This window comes from Lonchura striata, chromosome 5 (genome assembly GCF_050655825.1).
Source record: "Lonchura striata isolate lonStrDom1 chromosome 5, ASM5065582v1, whole genome shotgun sequence".
Classification (NCBI taxonomy): domain Eukaryota; kingdom Metazoa; phylum Chordata; class Aves; order Passeriformes; family Estrildidae; genus Lonchura; species Lonchura striata.
The window spans coordinates 36065602-36089596 of record NC_140707.1 but is presented as its reverse complement, the minus strand read 5'-3'; the positions used below and the strand labels follow the sequence as shown (position 1 = coordinate 36089596).

The 23995-nt window shown below is 39.6% G+C and overlaps 1 protein-coding gene across 6 annotated transcripts in view; it reads left to right on the top strand.

The window, feature by feature from the left end:
* LOC110472087 (transmembrane protein 263) overlaps window positions 1–23995 on the top strand; it is a 201612-nt gene that overhangs the window by 4819 nt on the left and 172798 nt on the right. For all 6 annotated transcript variants that reach the window (XM_021533439.3, XM_085581868.1, XM_085581867.1 and 3 more), the window contains exon 2: window positions 8625–8715. In XM_021533439.3, coding sequence (XP_021389114.1) covers window positions 8625–8715 — 91 coding nt within the window. The remainder of the gene's footprint in view (window positions 1–8624; window positions 8716–23995) is intronic.

Sequence of the window (23995 nt, the reverse complement as noted above, 5' to 3'; positions counted from 1 at the left end):
TCTTTTGGGGGAGAATGCTTATATTTTTCAAGCTGTATATATGCTAATGTACTTTGAATTCAAGTCTTATAGTAAAAATTCTGATGTTCAGCTGTAAAAGCCCTCGAAAATTACTTAAATTTCAGCTCATTAAAGCTAAAACAGTAGTAGTGCACTTTTAAGGAAATAAATGCATGGAAAATGAATCATATGAAGTCATACTTATAGAATACTGCTTAATGCATCTTTCTGTGAGGTGTTTTTTTTTGTTTGTTTGTCTGTTTTTTATTGTGACCCTACTTAGGATAGTGAAAAGGGTATTACATTATAGATCTCTAGCATGGTTGAGAAAATCTTAATGAGCTCTGTCATCTATGCCTATATTATTAGACAAAGGACTTCTCATTTTTCAGACAAATTTCTCATGCTATCTGCAGCTCCCTAGAGTGATACTTCCACCTCTTGTTAGGAAAATGGAGAATATTATTTCTGTAGAGTGCATTATCTCATTTCTTTAGGCAGAGTAAAACTGGCATTAATCACTAAATCCATCTGTCAAGGACCAAGCTGGAAAAGTACATTTATAGTATATTATGTTAGTTATTCTCTTTGGGCCAGGTCAGCGCGTGATCAAACAAAATGTGATTTGTTTGGTTTGGATTTTGAAAACAATCTTATATTCTTTCTGAGCTAACATTGATTTAGTAGGTAAAATGCAGATGGAAAATAAATGGTCGATCAAGACAAAATTCAATACAATAATTAATTCAAAATCCAGAACTGTCTGATCTACCACTGAGCAGACTGTATTGGCTGTTTGTTGTATAAATGGTCCTATCTACCCCATACAAAACATGAACATGGAAAGTGTAAACCATCAGTTTACTGGCTACCTGAATGGAGAATAGACTATGGTGTCATTAGTACTCTTGAAAATTTATTTATGCCAAATAAACCCTAATTTGGATTACTGACAGTACAAAGTTGTTTTATTGCTGTAAAAATAGGATTTGACTGTTCTGCTGGGGATAGAACATAATCTTGACTTGGCATTTGTAACATTAAATCTTGCTCTCATTGCCTTTCTCCACCAGTTCTGTTGTCAAGACAAAATTAAGTGTTAAAATTGTAACCTCCATAATGTGTTTGTCCAAACTCAGAAAACAGCAAGTAATCTAAGCAATTTTTCTATTCTTTGTTACAGTGTACTTTGAACAAAGTGCTGCAATTTTACACTACTGTCCTCAGCGCTTCTATTTCTGTACTTTCCTTTAGTGTTCCAGGGGATTTAAAACTGCAACTCAAATTCCCCTTGGGCTGAAACCTGGCACAGAAGCTCTCATTATAAGTGAACTTTGTTTTGCAAAATTAAAAGCAAAGCATCTATCAAGAGGCTTTCTTAAAAATAGAGGAAAGCAAAAAAAAAAAAAAAAAAGTTTATAGTTGCAGATCAATTTTATGCCCGCTGCAGGAAAAATCCAACTGACATTGGAAATCCCAGAGGTGTGGGTGTGCAATCAATAATGATGGCAGATTCAATGGAATGCTCCTATTGCATTTAGAAAACTTTAAATTAAAGTCTTAATTCCTTTATATGCTGAAAATTCATTGCTGAAGTAAAAGTTGCAGCTTCAAACTGCCAAACAAAAGTACAGTGATAGTTTTAAACTTGTTCGCAGTGTCTGAGCGTGGTAATCCGAACAGCAGAGAATAAGGAGATGGTTTGGTGGTTATGTGCTTCAGCTGAAGAGGACCTGTACGTCCTAAGCTCCCTGGAAAATGTTGTCATCATGTTGACCTACCTACTCAGTGGCTGGTTGTTTAATTTTTCTTTTTCTTTAAACAACAGCCCCCCTTTTTTTTTCTGTAGGATTTGAGACCTTATGTAATTTTGTAAAAAGCAGAAAGGACATTGTGAGCCACAAGCGATTTTCAGATATGGAAGATGGAACAATTTAATTTGTTTAAATATGAAATATCCAAGATAAGTTCTGAGCAACTTTGTAACAGTGCCTGGATAGAGAAGAGATCCCAAATTAAGTGTCATTAATTGTGTCATTTTAGGAAAGCCTGATGAGGGTCAGCTTCATTGTTACTGGGTCTGACAAGCCCTTTGGCACCTGCAAACATTCAGTTGTAATGTGTAATCTCACATTTGGAGAAAGTTGGGATGAAAAGAGCTGAGGTTTTGATTTTGTGGTGTTAGGAAGGGGCAAAGTATGCTAATGTGCAGGAAACTGTGGGTTTTAGTCTTGTGGATTTGAAGTATGTATTCTTTAAACCTGATACATAAATAGCCAGTGCTTTCACTGGGATAATTTAGCATCCCAAAGCACTTAACTGTCCTGTGTTTGGGGATTACTTCACTTGTTTCTTCACACAGACTCCCTGAGGCTTGTCATTCTTTAGGGGTGCATATAATCTTTATGATTATCACTTGACATATATTTGATACTCTATAAAAAGGGCATTGGACCTGTGCTGGGAAGCTTACAAGGGAAATCACAGATGTGGAGGTATGAAGCCTGGGCTGCCACGAATTTTCCTCTGCTTAATTGCTTTATTGGAATTGTGCCTACATCGAATACCAGGTCTGAAAGTCACTGTTAGGCAGGACAGAGGACATGTGATTTATGGTGGCAGTTGAGGATTTGCATAGAAAGAAGCAAATCTGACCTTCTGGGCTCTTATGGAGAGGCTTTAGGAGGAATGAGGCAGTTTCTTACAGTGCAAGAAGTAAGATTCTAGGATCAAGTCCAGAATGTAAATGAATGAAGAATAATGTCAGAAAGGGGAAACTGGAATGAAGTGTTTAGAAGCAAGAATGGGGATATGAAGGTTTAGATCAGGTAATAAATACCATTTTCACTTGAAGATACACAGGGAAAGTAGTAGCTAAAGCTGCAGATTTTAGAATTATTTCCAAAGTGTAGTCTCAGAACTGAGACAGTAAACTGCTGCTGACATGACTATGAGCTTTAGATTCCTTCAACTTCTGTTCTGAAATGGGGATAAGATTACTTATAAGTTTGAGTATAATAGAGAAGAGTATTTACATGCTCTATTTCCTTCTGGTTCTGCTTATGGTAGGGGATTTAAAAAAATGTTTTTGTCATTTGCGAGTAGAGTAGGAATGGTGAAAAGGAGCAGAGTTATAAGATATGTGGTTCTCTGAAGAAAATGTGAAGTTATTTTTCCCAAACTTGTTCAATATTTCATTAATAATTTTTCACAAGATGTGTATATATATATATATATATATATATATATATATATATATATGTTTTAAATTTGATTGCCCTCCCTCATAGTTGCCCTTCTTGGACTTTGTTTTGGAGTTTTGTATTTTGCTGCTCATTAACAAAATGAATTCCTGAATCAGTGAACAGTTAATTGATAGACTTCACTTTAAGATTCTATACCACAGTTAGTATAATGCTAAGTACAAAAGTAGAGTTTAAAAGGCCTGAAAGTGATGGTGGTGCAGGTAGGATTTTTTGGTTGCTTTGAGGTGACTCTTTAGTAAGCTGAGCCATATTGGGACATTTGCAATGAAGTCTCATGTTGGTATTGACTTAGGAACAAAATGAGCTGACACAGATCACTTGGTGTTAGGATTGTTCCTGCACTGTGTGGGTATTTTGAATACTTTGAGATTGAGGTAGTATGGCTCTTTTTGTGATTGAGCATGCTGGTATCACTTGTTAGTACAAATGTGGTGATAAATGGAGCTCTTGGTTTCAGTGTCATAAACGAAACTCTGTACCTTGTGGAAAATGCTGACCCTGACTGGATAGGAACTTGCTTTCTGTCATGTATGCATTTACTACAGCACTTGTACAGCCTGTAAATATATTGAAAATCTGAGCGTATATTATCTCAAAATATTGTGTCCTGTGGAAGAGCATGAGGTATGCTCTGAAATGCCTGTATGCAATTCGTCCTGCTTGTTTAGTTCAGTACTGGCAGCTCTCCCTATTCATAAATACATAGCCTTCTATGAAACACATTATAAATCCACAAACACTAATTTGCCAGGTCACAGCAGTCCGTAGCATTTGCCTTAAACTGCATTGTAAGACCAGTAGTCATGCCATGTGATCAGGACAGGGGATTTTATGTGAGAATTCTGTGAGAATAGAATTTTGCTCCCGATCTTTATAATGTGCTGAATTCATACAAAACTTTTCCATTTCCTGAGCACTTCATTGAAACTGTTGGGGGACAGAGTGAGCTACCTTGAAATCTGACATCTGTAATTTCATTTTGGAAGGGTGGGTGTTACCTCTGCTTGAGTTTACTTGTTCTTGTTCAGCTTGAAGGTTGTGTTAAAATATGACAGAAAAATTGCCACTATGTCTTAATGGTGCTCACAGTCAAGTACTCATCAAGGAATTGTATGAAGTGCTTGCTTGTTCCTCCTTGTGGGCACAGACTGTCTTTGAAGAGCTAAGAGGTTTTTCTTAGTTATATATTCTTAGGCTTTGTGCCATAACCTTTCTGTTGTAATACCTATTTAAGTTTGTGCTTCTCCAGTGGTTCTAGTGAGGAATAGAAACTCATTCCCAATTTAAGAGGCTATACAAACCCTAAATAATTGAAAGTATATTGTACAGTAATATCTGCTGATGTTTCTGAACTGTTGATACACCTTCCTGCATCCCAGATGCTCCTGAGGGAGTGTCAAAGCAGAAGCAATCTGTGTACATTCCTTCTGCCACCACTGCAGCTCCAGAGGATGATTATAGAACCTGCAAGCCAATAATTTACAAAGTTGTATGCATCCCATTCTCCTACGTGTCTGTCATGAATCCTTAAGAATGAAAAAAGGTGTAACTAATGCCTCATTTTTGATATGGTAGTGTAAAAAAGATTGAAGCAAAGTTGTTGGACCTTAGGATAGTTACAAACCTTCTGAGAAGATAATTTCCTGGATTTTTTTTTTTTGATTGTTGTAGATGTCTGTGCTGCTAGAACTGTAGATATGGTACATGCTCATTACCAAGCTTGCAACAGGTCCAGTGAATTGAACTCAGCAGATGTAACTAAAAAAGCAATGGACATGCTAACACAAGAAAAAAAAAGCTCTTGTAAAGAGACTTTGTAATCTTGTTAATGACGCCTGTCAGTGTTTGAGCCTTAAATATTACTTCTGGATATGTATATGAGAACCTAGAGTTTCATCTACTGTTAACTGCTTCACATTTTTATTAGTGAATCTCAGTGCCATGCACAGTTACTCACTGGCCTCAGTAATTAGACAGACATGCTGAAGTCTGATAAAGTGATGTTTACTTGACTACTTTTAGAAGCTCCCTGTATCATAGGTGAATATATATTGTGATGAGATATCAGTGAGCTGAGAACTGGATTTATTCTGTAGAAAACATTTTGAACTTTGTTTTAGGAACTAGGAAATCTCAAGATTGCTAAGTTTCCTGCAAAACAATTCTTGAAAAACTTAAAATTGGGGATTGCTTGACATGTCCATGCTTCAGTTGAGACTTTTTTAACATTAAATTGAGAAAAAAAAATTGTAAATACTTTGACGTTCTCCCCCTCGCACAGCCCCCTGAATATCAGGCTAGCCCAGAGGTCCGAGGTGAGGGGAGGAATATCAGGAGATGGCAAAGATTTCCAAAAGAGGCTCTTACCCCAAAATACATTGGTTCAGCTCTCTTTATTCTGTGGTGTCCAAGGGGAGAGCAGGGCAAAAGAGGACGAACAGGAAATGTCAGGGGTCTGTGTAGACTTTGGACAGGGTGGGCTTCCCTGGCTCTCCACCAACCCCGTTGGGGCAGGAAGGAGGGGTCCAGGGTTATCTTGATCAGAGTCACAGGGTCCTGGGGAAGGGGGCACAGAGTGCCCATGAGCTCACTGTAACAATACTTTTTTTGGGGAAGCATTCTCAAAGCTATACAAGAAATGTATGCCAAATACAGTTAAAATATGCTGTGTTATGGTTAAGTGGTTTTGAGTAGTGAAAAAAAATCCACACAAATTCTGGTCATGTTTGTTAGACATTCAGCATGTTCTGTAGAAGCACTAGTCTTGGATTGAGTATTTTTCTTCTGTAGTATTCCAGTAGCAAGTGTTAAAAGTTTTTAATTGGAGGGAAATAGGTGATGGCAAACAGTGACTCGGCCATGGACTTCACGGAGGTCTGTAATGGGCTCTGTTTTTTTCACAGCTGGATTTGTTAATGCAGCTTATGTACAAGGCTGACCTTCAACTATGATAAATCTTTGTTTTGGAGTAAGTGTTCTTGTTTTTTGTTTGTTTTGGAGTCAGTGATATCCACCATACTGGAGCATTGTATTGCTCATGAACACCAAGCAGTAAGTAGTTAATAAGTGAGGAAGAAAAAACTGTAATGCCACCTACTCACTTTTGGTAGCATTTTGCATCCTCTTTGTATTTATATAGATGACAACACTGTAACCAAAGGAACACCACTTATCATAGGCTGTCATTGAGAGAAGCTACTGAGCAGGTTTGTCTCGTAGGAAATTGAGAATACTGACTATTTTGAAGAAGGAAAGATAAGGCTTTTCTTGCTGGCTTTTCCATAGTCCCTGGAAGTTGGATTGTTTCCTTGAGCAGCATTTAGCTAGTATGTGCAGATGGCTCTTACTTGTTTTAAGAAATTAAAGTAATTTTAGTGTTGTAAACCAGAAAGTACAGGCATAGGATTCACATTCAAGACCCCTGCTAGTTTAGGAGTTCCATAGTTGTGGTTCAGAATGCTTCCAAGGCACATATTGGTGCCTCATATCTTACATGTCCACATGCTTGATATTAAAAATAAATCTTCTGATCTGGTTTACTACTGTAGCCTCATCTTCCCTTTTTCTTTTCTCTCTGTGGCACTGATGGGTAGGAAGGAAGTGTAAATTAATATATTGCCTGTTGATGTAGATACTTAAATACATAATTTATATTCAATTTGTTGCTCTTACCCAGAATTGTTTACGTGTTCTTAATATCTAGACCACATTATTTAGTTAAAATGAGGAGATGGTTAGATCTTGATGTTGATAACTGACTCCTGTTCTTTTTTTTTTTTTTTTTTTTAATTGGATTAAGGGGACTCACTACTTTCCCATCTGTACCATGTGGTAAACACTTTCTTCCCTTTCTGTAATACCTACCACAAGGCATGACTTAATGTTTGAACTCTTCACTGACCAAAGCTGGGCAATGTTGATACTGGGTGTTTTTAAGTGAGGAGAAATAGGTAAATAGCCTAGGTAAAACTTGCATAGTCACAGATGGCAGAAATCCAGGTTGTGACCCTGGCACCGTAACAGCAGACCTGTACCTTTCACTTGGACATTTTCTCTTTTCCCTGCTGTGAAACATCTGAAAAGCATGATGGTATTGTTTTCATGTCCATTTTTTGAAAAAGAGGGGGAATGGATGAAAATGGATGGAAATTGAAAAGTGTGTTATTCTTCATAATGTGCAAATTGAAGAAAGAAAGTAGCCAGTGCTGCTGAGGGTAACCTCTCAGTCACAGGGTTTGGAAAGGATGAAATTAAATACTGCAGCTTTAGGACTATGAGCCCCTTTCCTTCCTGAGTTCAAATAATAACATTTTGCAAGCTGTTGATGTACCAGCTGTATTTCTGTAATGTTCCAGCTGCATATGTTAGTACACATTTTCAGATAGTTCACACTACAAACCTAGTCATGCTTTCAAAGTGCACAAAAGCTTCATTTCCTAATGACTGCTAAGTTTGTCATTTTACTCTTTACTGTACTAACATTGCAAAGAAAATTAGTTTGTTTTTTTTAGGGGAGCCCTCTAGCTATGCCTAGTGTTTACTCTTCTGTAACTTGAAAAAAAAAAAGGTAAGTTGGGTGGAAGAAGATGGTGAATTTTTTTTCCTGTGATAGTTTAAAAAAGAAACTACACTTTTATAGCTCCACATGTCATGAAAATATTGTGTGTGTAAAGTGAGTTCAGCTGCAAATCTTTTAACTGTGCTCATGTTCTTCCATCAGTAACATTGCAGGCTCTTTACAGGATCAAGAAGGCTAGAACATGGAAATGCAAAACCTGGGAGAGTAGTACAGTAATTTTTCAGGAATTATTAGTTTGGCATATTACACTTGGAGGCACAAATAGGGGAAAACTCCATGGTCAATGGACCTTCTTAGGTTAGAAGATAGTAAATGAGTTTGCTGTGTTTTCCTTTGAAAAAAGTGACATTTCAGAATCTAGTCTTGATAAGGCAAAGATAAGGGTTTTTTCCTGAAAATTCCAGTTGATGGTGGATCTGCTGCTACCCTTGATAAATGAAAATTTTAATGTGTTACCGCATTATGTGTTTTGGAAATAGTAACTCAGAAATTGTGTTTTATTGCTAATTTTCTGGTTTTCTGTCAATGAAGAAATTAAGACCCTTGTAATTTTGCTCTTTGCTTTGTGTGCTTTCTTGAGAAGTTCTCTTTTTTTTTTTTTTTACTTTCCCCTTTCTGTAATTTGACTGCAAACAAATCTCCCAGTTCTTTCTTTCTCATCAGCTAAAGTGTGTCCTTGTGTCCTTACTGTCCAGTATATTCTGTAGTCCTGTAACCATTTTTGTGGTTCCTGTCTGAACTTTCTGCAATTTACCTCCTCTTGCTATTCTGTTCTGCAGGGCCCTAGCTTAGAAACACAGATGGTGGATGATGAAACTGAGACTACAAGTGAAGAATTGCCTCCTCATCTGCGGGAAGAGCCTCCCGAAGGTACAGTGCTGGCATTCAATATAAACTCTTTGCAATCAATTGAAGAAAATGTTCTGGCCAAGAAGTCTGATTTATCTGTCTGACTTGAACCTGTATCTGCCTGTTTTCTGAGAGGGATAAAGCTTTGTCAGAGCTGACAGTTTAGCAAACCTCCCAGCCAGAGGTCTAACCAGCCCGTAAGCCTTTTTTTGCATTCAAAGGAAGGCTTTACTTTACCCACTGAGGTGCAGACACAGTTCTGCATTCTCTTTAACAATATGGCTTCTGATTAAAATTGTCCTCCTTGATCATCCTGTCTTCAGGCTTACGAATAAAATGCTTCCTCTACTATCTTGTTTGTGATGTTTTGAGTCTTCATTAGGGGAGGCTTCCTAAGCAGTCCTCTCTTCTCTCTTTACCTCTCTCTGCAGCATCCTGCTATTGAAATTGTCCCCAGCAGGGACTTGTCAAAGTTAGGTATTCTAGTGATTTTGTTTCTTTTCACTGTCTCTCTTGGGAGCCAGTTTAGCCATATGAGGAGGAGGCAATGAGATGCTGTCCGTCAGCAGGAGGCTCAAAGATGCCAATTTTAATTAAAAACCTTATTTGCAATGACATGCCCTGGATTTTTACAGGGAACAGATTTTTTTCCCCACTGTGCAAAAGTCACAGACATTGTATATATGCAGCAAAATAGGTTCTGCTTTCTTTTGAATAGAAGCTGCTAACATTGCTGCAAGTGATAATACATCCTGAGCTTTGTCTTCAGTTCATTGGCTTATAAAACACAATCATTCATAATCACTGTGGATGGCTTAAACAACCCAGAGAGTGCTGAGATCCTTATTAGCAACTTACTGTTAAAATACCATGACATGTCTCTGGGAAACATAAATGTGTTTTATACTTTTCCTTTAAGAGAAAAAGATGCTGATATAGCATTTATACTGACAGCCATTCTTAAAGAGAATATGAACCAAGTGGGTGGTTCTAGGAAGTTGCTGCTCCCATCCCTTCTTGTTGAGCATTCTGTTAAAGTTTTCTTATTAAGTTGTAATTTCTTGTTCTGCCATTTAATATACTTTGTGTTGGTAATTACAGTATATAGAGGTAAGTGAAAGGTAGGTTTCTTTTGTAATTGTTATAAAGCTAGAAGCAAATAAATGTGGAGGATGTTGTGATTATTCTATGAATACATGGAGGATATAATATTAATATTCCCTTCCCCTCCTTTCTTTCGAAGTAATGCCAAGCCAGCATGTAATGACAGTTCATTGAAGTAAGAATTCTGGTCACTAGCTGAAGCTGATGATTACGTGAGTCTGGAGACTATATCCTGGAATGTAAAAACCATCTTGTCTCATCAGTTTATCAGGAATAGGCTTAGATTTTGGATTATGGCTTTGACTTGTATAATCAGAAGAGTTTTTTCCAATGTATTTTTGCAAACTTACTTAAAAAAATGAAAGTACATTCTTCTGCCTGCAACCCTGCTGGTTTGAATGACAATGAAATATGTCGGTCTTAACATTCTACTTCTGTGACTTATTGGATGGTCTGAGAGAAGTATGTGGTCTGGATATACCCACTTTATTGGTGTGAGGAAGAAGAACTGTAGCAGTTGAGCTGATTAGGTTGAGCAGTGGTACAGTAGATGAAGTATGAGCTCAGTATGTACCTTTTGAATTTGTGATGACCTCAAGAGTAACAAAATAGGAGGGATGTTGAGAGCACAACTGAAACTAGAGTCTGCTTTGGAAAAGAAGTGGAAAATTTGTCCTGAAGGAGAGCAATCGGGATTATGCTGAACTTATAGCTGACTTTGGATATTGGTGGAGCTGAGTAACAGAAGTGTTCCTTAGAAGCTGCTGTCTACCAACATAGACCTACCAGAATTATTATAAAGACAATATAGTTGCAGGAATCATTGCAAATGCCTCATGAAAGAAAAAGAGCTCTGAAGTTCTTTGACTTAAGATAGTACTCTGAATGGTATTTATCTTTGCTGCACTTCAGATTTCTTGTTTCTTCTGACAGTACTTTCCTAGTTAGATGCTTTTCAATACATAAAACAATGTTGTGACTACTGCAGTCTTGTTTCCTGGGATCTGTGAATTGGAGACCATGTCTGCTTGCCTTCTGGTAATGAGTGCATAAGGGAGGGAAAGGCTCTCCAGAGTCTCTCTGTCTAGCACTAAACCATTATTTCCCCAGATTGCGTCATAGTAACTTCATTTCCCATCTTGCACAGCATATCTTCTGCCCTTCTGAAAGGAGGGGAATTGGAAACACTGTTCTATGTACATATTGCAATAAAATAAAACACTTCATGGAGTGTCATATTTCTAAACAGTGCTGCCCATTGGCCTTCTACAAATAATGGGACAATTTTGCATGTCCATCATGTGCATAACTAAATGGAGTAGGTGTATATGTGGGTAACAAGTGGTATGGATTAGCAAATGTCGGTCCCAAGTGCAGTGTGGCAGCCTGGCAGCATGTGAAGCAAGAGAAATGCCAAGACAGAGGGTGGTATCTGTGTGTAACCTGAATCTGATTGTTTTATCTGCTATTAAATTTAACTTTTTTTTTTTGTATTTAACTAAGTTAAATGAGTGAAAAGTACAGCTCCCGCCGGATCCCGCAGTGTATTCGGATACGAGAGGTGGCGGGGGTTGCATTCTCAGGGCGGCGGTGCGGGGCCGCGGCGGCCGCGCGGGGGCGCTGCAGGCCCGGCCGTGCCGCGGCGCCCGGCCCGCGTTGGCGGCAGGGCCCGGCCGCAGGAGAAAGCGTTTAAAGCCATGAGCTCCTCTCCCCTGAGCTGCCTTGTGGTACCGCACGGGAAGCTTCCTCACTGCCGCAAGAAGCCTGTTTATGCCCTAACGATACTTCTTGACATCGTGATCCATCTGCCAAATTCACGGGGTTTTTTAATTCTCCCTTAATCTTTAGCATCTCTGTGATCCTTGTGACAGTTTTTTTATCCCTTCATTTGAAAGGCAGGCACAGGGGAGCAGTAGCAATTAGCATCTGGAGTGCTGGTGTGTTTAGCACTTCACAGGGCGGGCTGTGTAGGGCAGGTTTACCATCAGCAGACAGTGGGCAGTGGGCTCTGCAGAGGAGTGCACTGCTCTAAATTATATGAACTGCTTCCTTCTTTGCACGAAATTCAGCGTTGCTTATCTGTGCTGCCACACGTCTGAGCTACTTTAATGTAGTTTTTGTGTGATCTTGAATGTTAAATTGAAGTGTGATTGCAGTGAGAGAACTAGCTTTAGTTACTCAAGTACAGCAACACCTTGCTGTATCTGTTGCTTCTTTATTCTCCATTTCAGAGTTCTGTTGCTGATCATTTAATACAGTGCAGTGTTAATTGATATGATCACTTTTCTGTCCTCTTCCAGTGAATTAATCAAGAAAAATGATAGCAATGAAATCTGATGGTGATTAAAACTTCTGTGATGTTCTCCATTAGGTAATGCTGTATACATCTCCCATTTATTGCACTATTTTTTTATGGGAGAAGTAGCTTTACTCTGTCAAACTGCTAAAAACTATGCCTTTCAGGAGTGTCTACTTTGTTGATACTGGGGCATGGCTGTAGTTTGTTTTGGCTATGCATTACTAAGTAGCACTGCATATACTAAAGCTCATTTCAAGGTGGTGTGGTCTAGTTGCAAAGCTATGCCACTGGTTAACAATGACAGTCTCTCTTGGGAGTTTACAAATCATTGGTTTCTTCCATGGCCTTTAAGTACTTAGCATGAAGATTTTTATCAGCTAACCTACTATGATCAGTTTGGCAATAAGCCTGAGTCTTGTATCTTAGACCTAGCAGAGATGTTCCTTCTTTGTTGCAGACAGATTGGACCCTGTGGAGTAAAGTTTTATTAAAAGCAATGGGTCTTAGCAGCTCTGCAGTATATAACAGATCTCGGGAAATTTCCTTTCCAAATAACTGTGGTGTTCTTAATTCAAATTGTTTTACACTTGCTGTGGGTAAAGAATACACAGAGATAGTTACTGTAAATCAGATGATTTGCAGGAGTTTAGAACATAGTATCTTGTGTGAGCCTTATAATCTGCCTCCATGGAGACATGTAGCCTTTGCTGTTTTATATCTTCTGCAGGATAAACCTATATTGCATGCTTCTGTAGGAAGCTTTAGGACTCCTTATCCACAGTTTGAGAATCTCCAATCCAAAGAATTTGGGAGTTTTGTGGATTGGTCATTCAGGATTGAGCTTTGATACCAACATTTTGCCTAGATCTTTATGGATCAAACTAAAATCAAGTAGTGTTTCAGTTGAGGTACTACCATCCATTTGAAATGTCTGAAATTAATTAGACTATTAACTTCATGTTGGTGTATTCACTTATAAGAACATGACAGTTCATTGAAACCAGCAGATGCCAGAGGAACATGCCTTTTCAGGGATCTCATCTGTGATGAGACCTTCAGTTGAAGTTTATTATACAGGTGTTTAATTTCAAAAAGTATATGCCTGTAAACAGATCCAGTTTTGATGAGTGGATGGCACTTTTCCAAGTATTGCTGGGGCAAATGTCTGCTGCAACAATTGCCATACCAAGATTTAAATGATGCAAGCTTTATCTTCACTGTTTTGCATTTTCTTATTGTAAGTAATGTTTAGTATGTCTGTCTCCTAACTGCCTATATCCAAAGAACCTTAAAGAAGTTACCTTGGAAAATGATGCGGTTAATAGCAGTTCAATTTCCTTTCAGGATCAAGCTTTCTGCTAGATTTTGTTGCCTTTTCTCATATAAAGGAACTTATCAAAGTTGCACATAGTGTCCTGTACTACATAGTTAGGTAAGTATGTGTGTACATAGTCTACCAGGCCAGTATCTTGAAGTTCTATGAAGCTGGCAGGTGCAAAGCTGTGGTATCTGCTGAGCCCTCCTCTACTTTCCTGAGTCAAACCACTCTCTTCATTGTGCTACCTCATAAGGTCCCACAGTCAAATCCTTCTACAGAGGACCTCTTTAAATGATCTGCTTTTTTTGTCTAACTGCCAGTCATCCTGGATTGACCTCTGCAGCTCTGTGGTCACGTAACAAAAGCAAAAGACTGGGAAAAGGGACAGCTATAATCTATCCCAGCAGTGTGGCTTGGCAGCCAGGAGGGCCAGCCATGCCCTGGGGTGCGTTAGGGACAGCATCACCAACCAGGCAGGGGAGGGGATTGTCCCACTCTGTTCTGGCACAACCCAAGCCCTGTGTGCAGTTTTGGGCACTACCGTGTAAGAAATACATTTAACTATTAGAGAGCATCCGAAGGAGAGCCATGAGAATGATGAGGGGCCTGGAGGGAAGCCATATGAGGAGAGGCTGAGGTCTCTTGGTTCCTTCAGCCTTGAGAAGACTGAGGGGAGATGTCATTGCAGGCTGCAACTTCATTGTGAGGGGAAGAGTAGGGGCAGACACTGAGTCAGGAGAAGTTTGCATTGGGTATGGAAAAGGTTCTTCACCTAGAGGGTGATTGGGCACTGGAACAGGCTCCCCAGAGAACTGGTCCCTGCACCAAACCTGACAGAGTTCAAGAAGTGTCTGAACAATGCTCATAGGCACGTGGTGTGATTCTTGGGGTTGTCCTGTGCAGGGCCAGGAGATGGGCTTTGAAGATCCTTTGTGTCCCTTCCAACTTAGGATATTCTATGATTCTTAACTCTACTGTTGATTTATTCTGTGGCTCTAGTCAAGGAGTTTGGCCTTCCTTGAACCACAGTGTTATTTGTGTATGAAACAGAAGTTACTGTTCTTGTTTATAAATGAGGATGGTGAAAAAGCAAAGCTTAGTTTTTGGGCTTTTATAGGTGGAAGATACCTGAAAATTGAAACAGAAATTGTGATTGTAATGTATAAATAATACAACACTTTGCCTGATACATAACTTGTCCATTTTTGTCTCTTTTTTTTTTTTTTTTTTTTTTTTTTTTTTTTTTTGTCTTTTTGAGTCCTCAAAAAAATGATTGGACTTGTCAGATAACCTTAAATAGAAAGGCAGGTTTCTTAAAAAGCAGAAAAAGAAATTAGCAGTAAGGCTGTCTGTTCTTTGGAACTGGGACTTTATGTACCTGGCGTGTCCTCTCATCTGTAAAAGCATTTCCTGAGCTACTTCTGTAAATGCCCTGAGGCTGAAGAGCAACGTTTCAGTATCATCTGTCTCTAAGGCACAATTCGTTGCAGCCGTGCTCTTCTGTTGGCCAAGCCAGTTCTTGTTTCTGCAAAAGAAGTGACCTGTAGTGTCACCTCAGTCTTGTGCACAAAGTATGGCTTAGTATTTCTGTTAGATTATAAAACACTTTCATATCCATCAAAAGTTCTAGTGTGTTTTTATTAAATTTATCATCACTGTTTTAGTAAAGCAGGGGCTTCTGTAAATTCTCCATTGCCTATGTTGGCTTACTCATGCTTAATTTAGTTCTCTGGGGGAAATTGACAATCTGAAATGTGATTAATAAACATGTCTTGTATGTACCCCTTTCTCCCTCTCTCAGCCCCCACCCTTCTGTATTCCTGTTGCTGTGTGCTTGTTACTGGCAACAGGCTTCTTCCATTCAGCAGCTACGTTACATTGTCTTCTACCAACAGCATGAAAGCTATGTAAATTGCTTTTATTCCACTTCTCCCTATATCCTATTCTTTCCTCTCCACTATTTTCATATGATTTAATGAGAGGTTCCTTTGACAGCTCAGCATCCCTTTTTTCTAGCCTACTCCATGCTCTGCAAATCATTCTGTCACTAAGTGTTGTATGTGTGCACAGCATATGCTTTTAAGAGCAGCATAAATAGCCTCAAAGTGCCTGGTGGATTGCAGAAGAAAGGTTCTCATAACTCGAGTGTGGGAAACCTCTTATCAGTGGATCTTGTTAATACAATAATGTTGTGAAGTGTGTGAGTAGCCATCTGGTTTTCCCTGAGGGTCTTTGCCCATAGGGTGGGGCAACAGTAGCTTTACCATTTGCCTGTGGACAGTAGCTGTAAGAAAAATGTGAGATCCAAATGAAAAGATATTTCAGTGTGAAAGGTTAGTGGGAAGCCTCTGTCAGAAGATACATCTTGGTCAGTTACTAGTCAATGTGTTTTATTTTAGCAATAGAGGTTTGTACTGTGTATCTTATTACCTGGCTGAAGTGGCAGACATTTGTCACTGTTTTTATACTAGTTAGAGATAAATGAAATGGTGTAAAAAATGTATGTTCTTTTACTATGTGTTTTTTATTTTGGGGGGCAAATACATTAACATAAAGATGCTGGCAGTTGTTCTTAAATAAATGTAGTGGTTTAAAGCAAGCCAGCAACCAAGGCCCACACAGCTGCTCACACACTCACCCATCAGTGGGCTTGCAGAGAGACTCTGAAGGATAAAAGTGAGAAAACTCATGTGTTGAGATAAAGACAGTTTAATAGGGAAAACAAAAGCTGTGCACACTAGCAAAGCAAAAAAAGAAATTAATTTACTGTTTCCCATGGGCAGATAGATGCTCACCCATCCCCAGGAGAGCAAGGCCTTGGGAAGACAAACATCATCACTCCTAACATCCCCACTTCCTTCTTTCCTGCATTTTATATGGTGAGCATGATGCCATATGGTCTGGAATATCCTTTTGGTCAGCTGGGGTCACCTGTCCTGGCTATGTCCTCTCAACTTCCCATGCACCCCCCAGTCCCCTCACCACTGTGGCAGTATGGAAAGCAGAAAATGTGTTGGCTTTTCTGTGTAAGCCCTGCTCAGCAATAATAAAAACATCTCTATGTTATCATCACTGTGTTCAGCACAAATCCAGAACATAGTCCCATACCAGCTGCTGTGAAGAAAATTAACTCTGCCCCAGCCAAAAGCAGCACAATCAATCTTTCAGGCTTGTAGTTATCAGTCCTGTTTGAAAGCTGAAAAAGGAAGCAGTTCCTGCTTGTTCCTAATGGACTAAAAAAAGAGTCAAGTAAGTCCCACTTTTACATATAGCTACAGTCTGAAGTACTAAATAAGAATGAGCAATGCAGTAAATCCAGGTCAGGAGTGAAATTGAATCAATATATCAGTGTGTTAACAATGATGATATCTTGAACTGCTAAACTATCAGAGTATTATAGCAGGCAATTAAATCATAAGGTCGGTACATGAGGCTGTTAATTCTGCCTCAGAACCGAGTGAAATGCCCAGTTAACATTTCATAAACATCTGTAGTCTCAGCCTGGCTGCCTGCCTTGATTTCAGCTGTTTGTGAACAATGTGAGCCACTACTTTGATTACTAGTATAATTGTACAATTGCATCAATCTGGCCTCTTCTGGACTCTCATCATTTTGGATCACAAAAACCAATCTGATTCTGAGGAATAGTTTTTTTCAAGGCTGTTTATGAATTTATGAATAAGTCGTAAAATGAGGAGGTTTGTGACAGTTTGCTCACCTTTAGGATAATATTCTAGAAGAAAATAATCTAATTTGAAACTGGGTAACTGGGTGGAATTCCAGAACAATTTTTACAGAGAATGGTCTTGCACTAGTATGGGTATGTGTAATTCTATCTCTTCTTTTTTTATGAACATGTTGAAGACCAATGCATGTTCCTTATTAATGTTTTGGATTATTAAACTATTGTGATACATTTCTTTGGCATATTATGGGAATATGTCCTCTTTGTATCGATCTGAAAGTTGTGTGGTGAGAGATTTTATCTAAGGCTACATTTTGTCTCCTTTGCCCTTCTCTACCTATATGTTAAAGTTAGGGTTCACTTTGGGAAATGCAAATTGAGATTCACAATTTGGTTTAGTATCTTTATAGCTTAAAACTGCTACTGTTACTGTTGCTGCAGTATTTTGTTCCTAGCATCCTAAGAGTTGTTTTTTTTTTTTTTCCTCTAAATATTAGACATATTGATCAAGAAAGTGGGTAAATTCTTCCAGTCTATGCATCTTGTACTTTTACATTGAAAAAAAACGCATTTACTAAGTTTGATTTTTATCTAAGAATCTACTTCACATTATGTAAAGAAATCTGTTTTCTGTGATATCTGGAGATGTTTAAAAGATTGTGACTAGATGAACCCAGTTCTAATTAAAAACCAGTTTGGTCACTGGTTTAAGCTGAACATGTGCTCACACAGCTCCTGAAAGAACTACTCTGCATTCCACTCTGGCTGCAGGTTACCAGTTTCACCTCCCTGCATGGCCACGTGTGCTCGGGTGCCAGCACAAAATCTGCTGAGTGCCCATGGAGACAAAATGCCTCTGTCTCGAGTGGGTGTAACTGGAGTGAGTGAGCCTTCACATCATTCCCGCGATCCAGAGGCTGGAGGATGGCTTGTCCAGCTGAGTAGTAGCTGTTGTGTGCGTGCGTGAGCTTGTATGGAGCACAAGGACAGGCTTGGGGTCCTGTGTGTGCTGCAGAGCTCGCCTGGCTTCGCCGTTGTTCTAGCGAGGAAGAGATGCAGCCGCAGGCAGCCCTGAAAATCTCTTTTGTCATGGCATACCAGAGGTCAGCTCCTGATGTTTGTGTTTCTAGCAACTTCCGTGTGTAACACAGTGATTAAGATAGTGAGGAAAGCAGAGGGATCTTGGCTTTTACTCCTCCTGGGTCTGATCCAAATAGCGTTAATACGACATAAGACGTTCTGTTAATATTTGATTAATTGGGAGGCTTGTTCTTGTTTTGTGTGACACATTGTAAGTTAACCACCCAGCATGCCGACATGTGCGATTAAAAACAAACACTTGAAATTAAATTGAGGAGCCGGTTGCCAAGCGTGCCGCAGGGAGGGGCTGGAGCAGCCTGCCCTGCACGACTCCACTGGGACAGACCTCACCCGCTGCTCTCCGGAGCTTGCGTCGGCACCTTCCCAGTTCACTGCTGCTTTGCCGATATTTGTTCTGAAACATTTTATTCAGCTGTCTTGCGCAGTTAAAGCACTCCCGACGAAATGTGGGAACGGCAAATGGCAACTTAGAGCCGCGTTGCTGAAGCAGCCCGTCCTCGGTGACGGCCGGTGTTCTTGGGGGCTGTCGGCCCCTGCGGGCGGAGCGGGAATGCCCGGCGGGAATGCCCGGCGGGAATGCCCGGCGGGAATGCCCGGCGGGAATGCCCGGCGGGAATGCCCGGCGGGAATGCCCGGCGGAATGCCCGGCGGAATGCCCGGCGGGGCCCGCGGCCGCAGCCCGGCAGGGGGCTGCCGAGGGCCGCCCGCCTGCCCCGGCACCGGCGGCTTTCATCCCATCGCGCCATTGCACTTGCGGTTTTCCTCAGCTTGAATCCCGGGACAGCAAGAATGCGTCTGAGCTCATTTTATAATTAGATAATTAATTTCACAAATAAGACTTGGAGAGTTAACAAAGACTATTTCCCCTTGTCATTGCCTTCTTTATTTATTTTATTTTAGCCTCCCGTCCTTGCTGTGGAAACAATTCCTCGTTTCTCAGTCAGCAGCAGGCTGTTTTTAAAGGTTGTGTTACCCAGACATGGAGCTGGGTTTGTGGGTACTAAGCGTCCAAAGCATTGAAAGCCATGGCATGCACAGTAGCTGTTGAAGTCTTGGTAACCTTTAGCTTTATTATCAGACCTGAAGTGCACTTTCACAGTGTTAATGAGAAACCTTCTGCTGATTCAGTGGGCACTTTCAATTCCACTTAAAGCAAAATGTGCCCTCTGACCTGTGCACAGATGTGCAGTGATTGTGAAAACTCACAAATCCTCTTGAGTGGAACTGCTGACCTACGATTATGTGGTGTTGGGGTGGCCTGGGAAGGGCCCCTGTTAGCGCCTCCTGGAAGGGACCGTGCTGGGAGAGGTGCGGGAAGGAGGGAGCCCCTGCGCCTGGCAGAGCGCGGGGGCTGGGGTTGCTGCAGCACATGGCTCCTGTGGCTGTGGCAGGGCTGTTCTTGTCAGCTGAGAGCTTTTCTTACAGGTTGTGTGTAGAATTGTTCCTGAAGTAGAGTAGTTCCTTAATTGATTATTGACTCTGTTAGAAAGTATTTTGGTGAAGGGCTAAGCAGACCTTGTATAAAGCTATCTTGTTCTTCTGCAATATCAGTATCTGCTTTCTTTTCATTTGAGGCAAATACCAAGGAAAAAATACCTTTAAATGTACCTGCTAATTCCCAAGTTGAGATTTTAAGCATTTCGTGTGTAATGATTTTTTTTCCCAGAGGAACAAATTTTATGCTTGCAGATCAAGGACTGACTAGATTAGAGGGAAAACAGCAGCAGCAAGTGAACTGCTGGGAGGGGACACACATATACACACACATATATTCCTGCTGCTGTCATGAATTACAGCCAAGACCAGAAATCTGTAAAGACATTTAAAGTGTGGAGCAAATAAGAGTGTTTCCAAATAGCTGGAGTCTCATGACATACCAGCAGTTCTTTTAAATGTCCTGTGAATTTATAGTAGCTTCTGGCTAAAAACTATTTTCAGAGTACTAAAGCAGAGTGTTTTTTCACCTGACTTCTTCCTGCAGCACAAAAAAAAAAAAAATGGAGGACTTCAGATGGAGATAAGGAGGGTTTTGCAAGGACAGCTTGAAAAAATTATTCTGACAGCCTCTCAGAAGGACCTAGTTGGAGTCCATTAGTAGTCATAGGTTTGATTTGAGATCATGAGAAATCTTTTAGTTCAGAGAAGGCAACCATCCCTTGCCCTCACTTCATCCTGAACAAGCTCTTGTTCTCAGATGATCACTTGAGCTACATTGCTTCTCTCTGCCACACTAGAAAATGGAACTGTGAGTAATGAGTTGACAGCAAAGCAAATCTTCAACCTTTCTTGGAGTACCTAGGATATTTTTCGGCTGCTACAACTGATAAATAGGGAAAGGGTAGTCTTTGAATTGCACAGCAACTTTTAACTTCAGATTTAATTCTTATTGCTAAAACTTGTCAGAATTTTCCTTTCAGATGTCCAGCCCTTCAGATTTTGAAATCCATCTCTTGTTGGACAACTAGGAGTTTCACAGCCTTAAAGCGTGGGCTTGAGGGGTGTAAGCCTGCCCCCATGTATTTTTCCATTTCTGAGTGCTGAGTATGGAATGGACACTATTTGAGCTTAAAGCTGTCTTCATTGCTACAGGCAGAGCAAAGATATCTTACTTTGCTAGAGAAAACAATGTGATGTTAAAAACTAAAGCAATAAATATGTGCACAGCTGAGTGACTTTAGGACAAGGAGGGAGGAAGTACAGGAAGGGAAGAAGATAAGTAAACTGACTCTGGTGAAGGTCTTGACGAGAACCTAATAATCTTAAATGAGATTTGTCCCCAGCAGACACTGAAGACATCCTGACCTTTTTTAACTCTGATTTATTCATTATGGGAATGGATTTTGTACCTCATCTACTCTGTGACTGATGGGCAGGAGTAATTTCTCTCTCAATACAGAAGAGTATACTGTGGTAGACTCTATTTGCTGCACTGACAGGAGCAGAATGCCATCAGCCACAGAGTTGGCTTAAGAAATATTTTCTTGTTCAGTCTTGCACTCTTAATGTGTGCCTAATATATGTATAATGGTAGGATGGGGGAAAGGCTACTGAATTGTATGAAAGTTGAGTCACGGATTTCCTCTTCTGAGATCTCAGATTACAAGGAAAAGGAATACCTATGGATTTACTTGAAAGAATTCAAAGAAGAAAAAAAAAGCAATGAAGAAAATTTCACACACACCCCCAATCCAACTCATGCTCTTTCTCCTGTAACATAGTTTTATGAATCTTTGCTTGCAAATATATTCCTTCTATCTGTAGATTCTTTAATCACCATGATCTCTGTATCTTGAATTTGCTCTGTATATCTGTCTTGTCATAGGATATCATTGAAAGTAGTAGTGGTCAGCCTTTTAGAAGGGACAGTTATATCTTTTATTTCAAAATACTGCAGGCAGATTATTTTTCACTATTTTTTCTTGTGGGTAGCACTGGGGCAAGAGTGGGAAATACAAGAAATGAGATGGCAAGATAATAACCTGTCAATCAATACCTGCTAAGTGTCTTTGGAGAGGCAGTAAAATATATTCAGGAGCCCAGCCAGCATCTCATTCAGACAGAGAGAATACTGTGGGGCAGGACTTGAGGGGTTTTAAAAAGGTTTGCACAGCTGGGCAGCAAATCATTGTTTCACTGATTTGTTTGGAGTTCTGTTGCTGGCTGATTTGAGACTTGCTTGGGATCTCAGCTTCTTCATTCAGAAGTCTTTAAAACTTTTGAAGGAAGTGTAAGCAGGTGTAAAACTGTTGCACAAAACCTGTGGTATCTGAGGAAGTTAGTTGCTCTTTCTGGAAGATTGTTGAAGTAGAGGCATGTTTATAGTGACTGAAGAAATTGAAATGAATAATAGGTTGATATTTTTCCCTTTAATCTTTTTCCAAGGTTACTCTGGTCTGTTTGGTTGCAGAGGACACTTCAATGAACTAACTTAAGTCACAGTAGGGGCCAACAGGTCAAGTAGTCGGCTTGAAACAAAATCTTCATGTTAGCTTCCTCATTTTTAGGGATTTTTCTCTAATGACACATACACTGAATGCAACTAGCAGTCTCAGAAAAAAGACTGATCTTACTCTATTTATCTCAGCAAATCAAAGCTTGTATGTTAATTTCACAGAAACCTCTGTAAGTCTCAGCTGCATCTTCTGAGGCTGACTGTTCTTTATCAATGTCTGCTGTGATATTATTAATAATAGAAAGCTTTTCCATACTAGGAAATTAATATAGGAATGCCATCAAATATACTGGACTTCATACTGAAATTAATGGATGTCATGTGTGATTTTTTTCTTTTTTCTTCTTTTTTTTTTTGGTAATTCATCTATAATTATAAGGGAGCTTCCTTTTATCTGTCTGAATAAACCTTTGCAGAATATGAAAATTCCACCACTGAATTTTGCACTTGCCTATTACTTGATAAACAGTGCCTTGGTATTTGACAGCTGCATGATAAAAGCCTTGGTATTTGCAGAAGAATGAGGATGCTTGTCAGGATAGGATGATTTAATTCCTTCACACTCCTTGCTGCTACTGGACATGGGACTTTTTTTCCTCTTTTATCTTTAGTGATTCTTTCCTTCCTTCACTTTGAAAAGATAATCTACCACTGCCTCTTTGTTTTCATGGCTGTTTGCTGCTGATCTTTAACAAGCCCTGTAAATGCTCAGCCAGGTTGTAGGATTCGTACACTTTTTAACAAATAAGGAAGTTACAGAGACGATAAATATTCCAGTAGCAGTGAAGCTTTTTTAATTGCATTGACCCCAAAACTAATGGCTCTAAGGGGACAAAAGGAATAACCATTACAGAAATGTCTTTTCCCAAAGGGCTGTTACCTTTTTAATGGAGTTTCTCTATAATACCAGTTCTACTTTGCATTTCCCCTTTTCTCCATAAAGTGTTGGCACTAGAACAACAACTGTGATATTCTGAATCCTTTCCACTAGCTTTAGCCCACAGACCAGAACCAGAGATACAGTTTGTGTTGATTGCTCTCCCCAAACTCTTCACCTTTTCCTTATTTGTGTCTATATGGATCTCATGATAGAGTTGAGACATACTGTGAGACACTAAGGTATGACTCTTGGGGTTTTTTTTTAATGTTTAATTGGTTGGGTATTTAATTTCAAGCCTGACATTAAGATTAATAATAGTTCAATAATACTTAAAAAAAAGTCCTTAATTAAACAATTTCATGCTGCTGTTCAAATACAGCCTTCCAGTCTCTCTATAAAATGTAGCCATGCTGCTGCTTAGCTTGTGCATTAAAACTATAATGGCCTGTGTGACAGAGTCCAATGTGCTGTGATATTCCCAAAGCTTAGGATTAATTTCATTTTGGAGGGTGAGAATCTATGCCTAATCAAATGAGTGATTCTGGTGTTAACAAGATGCCAAGTTCTCTAGTATTTCCAGCTGATGGTGGATAATAGGTGCATTGTTGATGGAATGCTGACACCTCTTCCATACTTTTCCTTCTCAGAGGGTTTAAATAAGCTTTTGAAATAACCTTGGGAATTTTAATCATTACTAAGTATAGCATTTTTTCTTTGGTTTGCCTCTTGCTGCTAGCCCTACTGTATTTCCTTGCAAGTGCTGCATCAGAGATAATAACATCTAGATGCCTGAGTGATAAGCTGGTGTTGTTTCTTATTGAAAAAGAAAAGAAAATTCTGTTTGTGGGTTTCTACCAAAAAACCCCTTAGCACTGGCATGGCACTGTCCAAATTTACATGCAGGATCCAGATCCCAAAGATAAGTAAAAAAAGATTTTTTTTCTGATTTTTTTTTTCTTCTC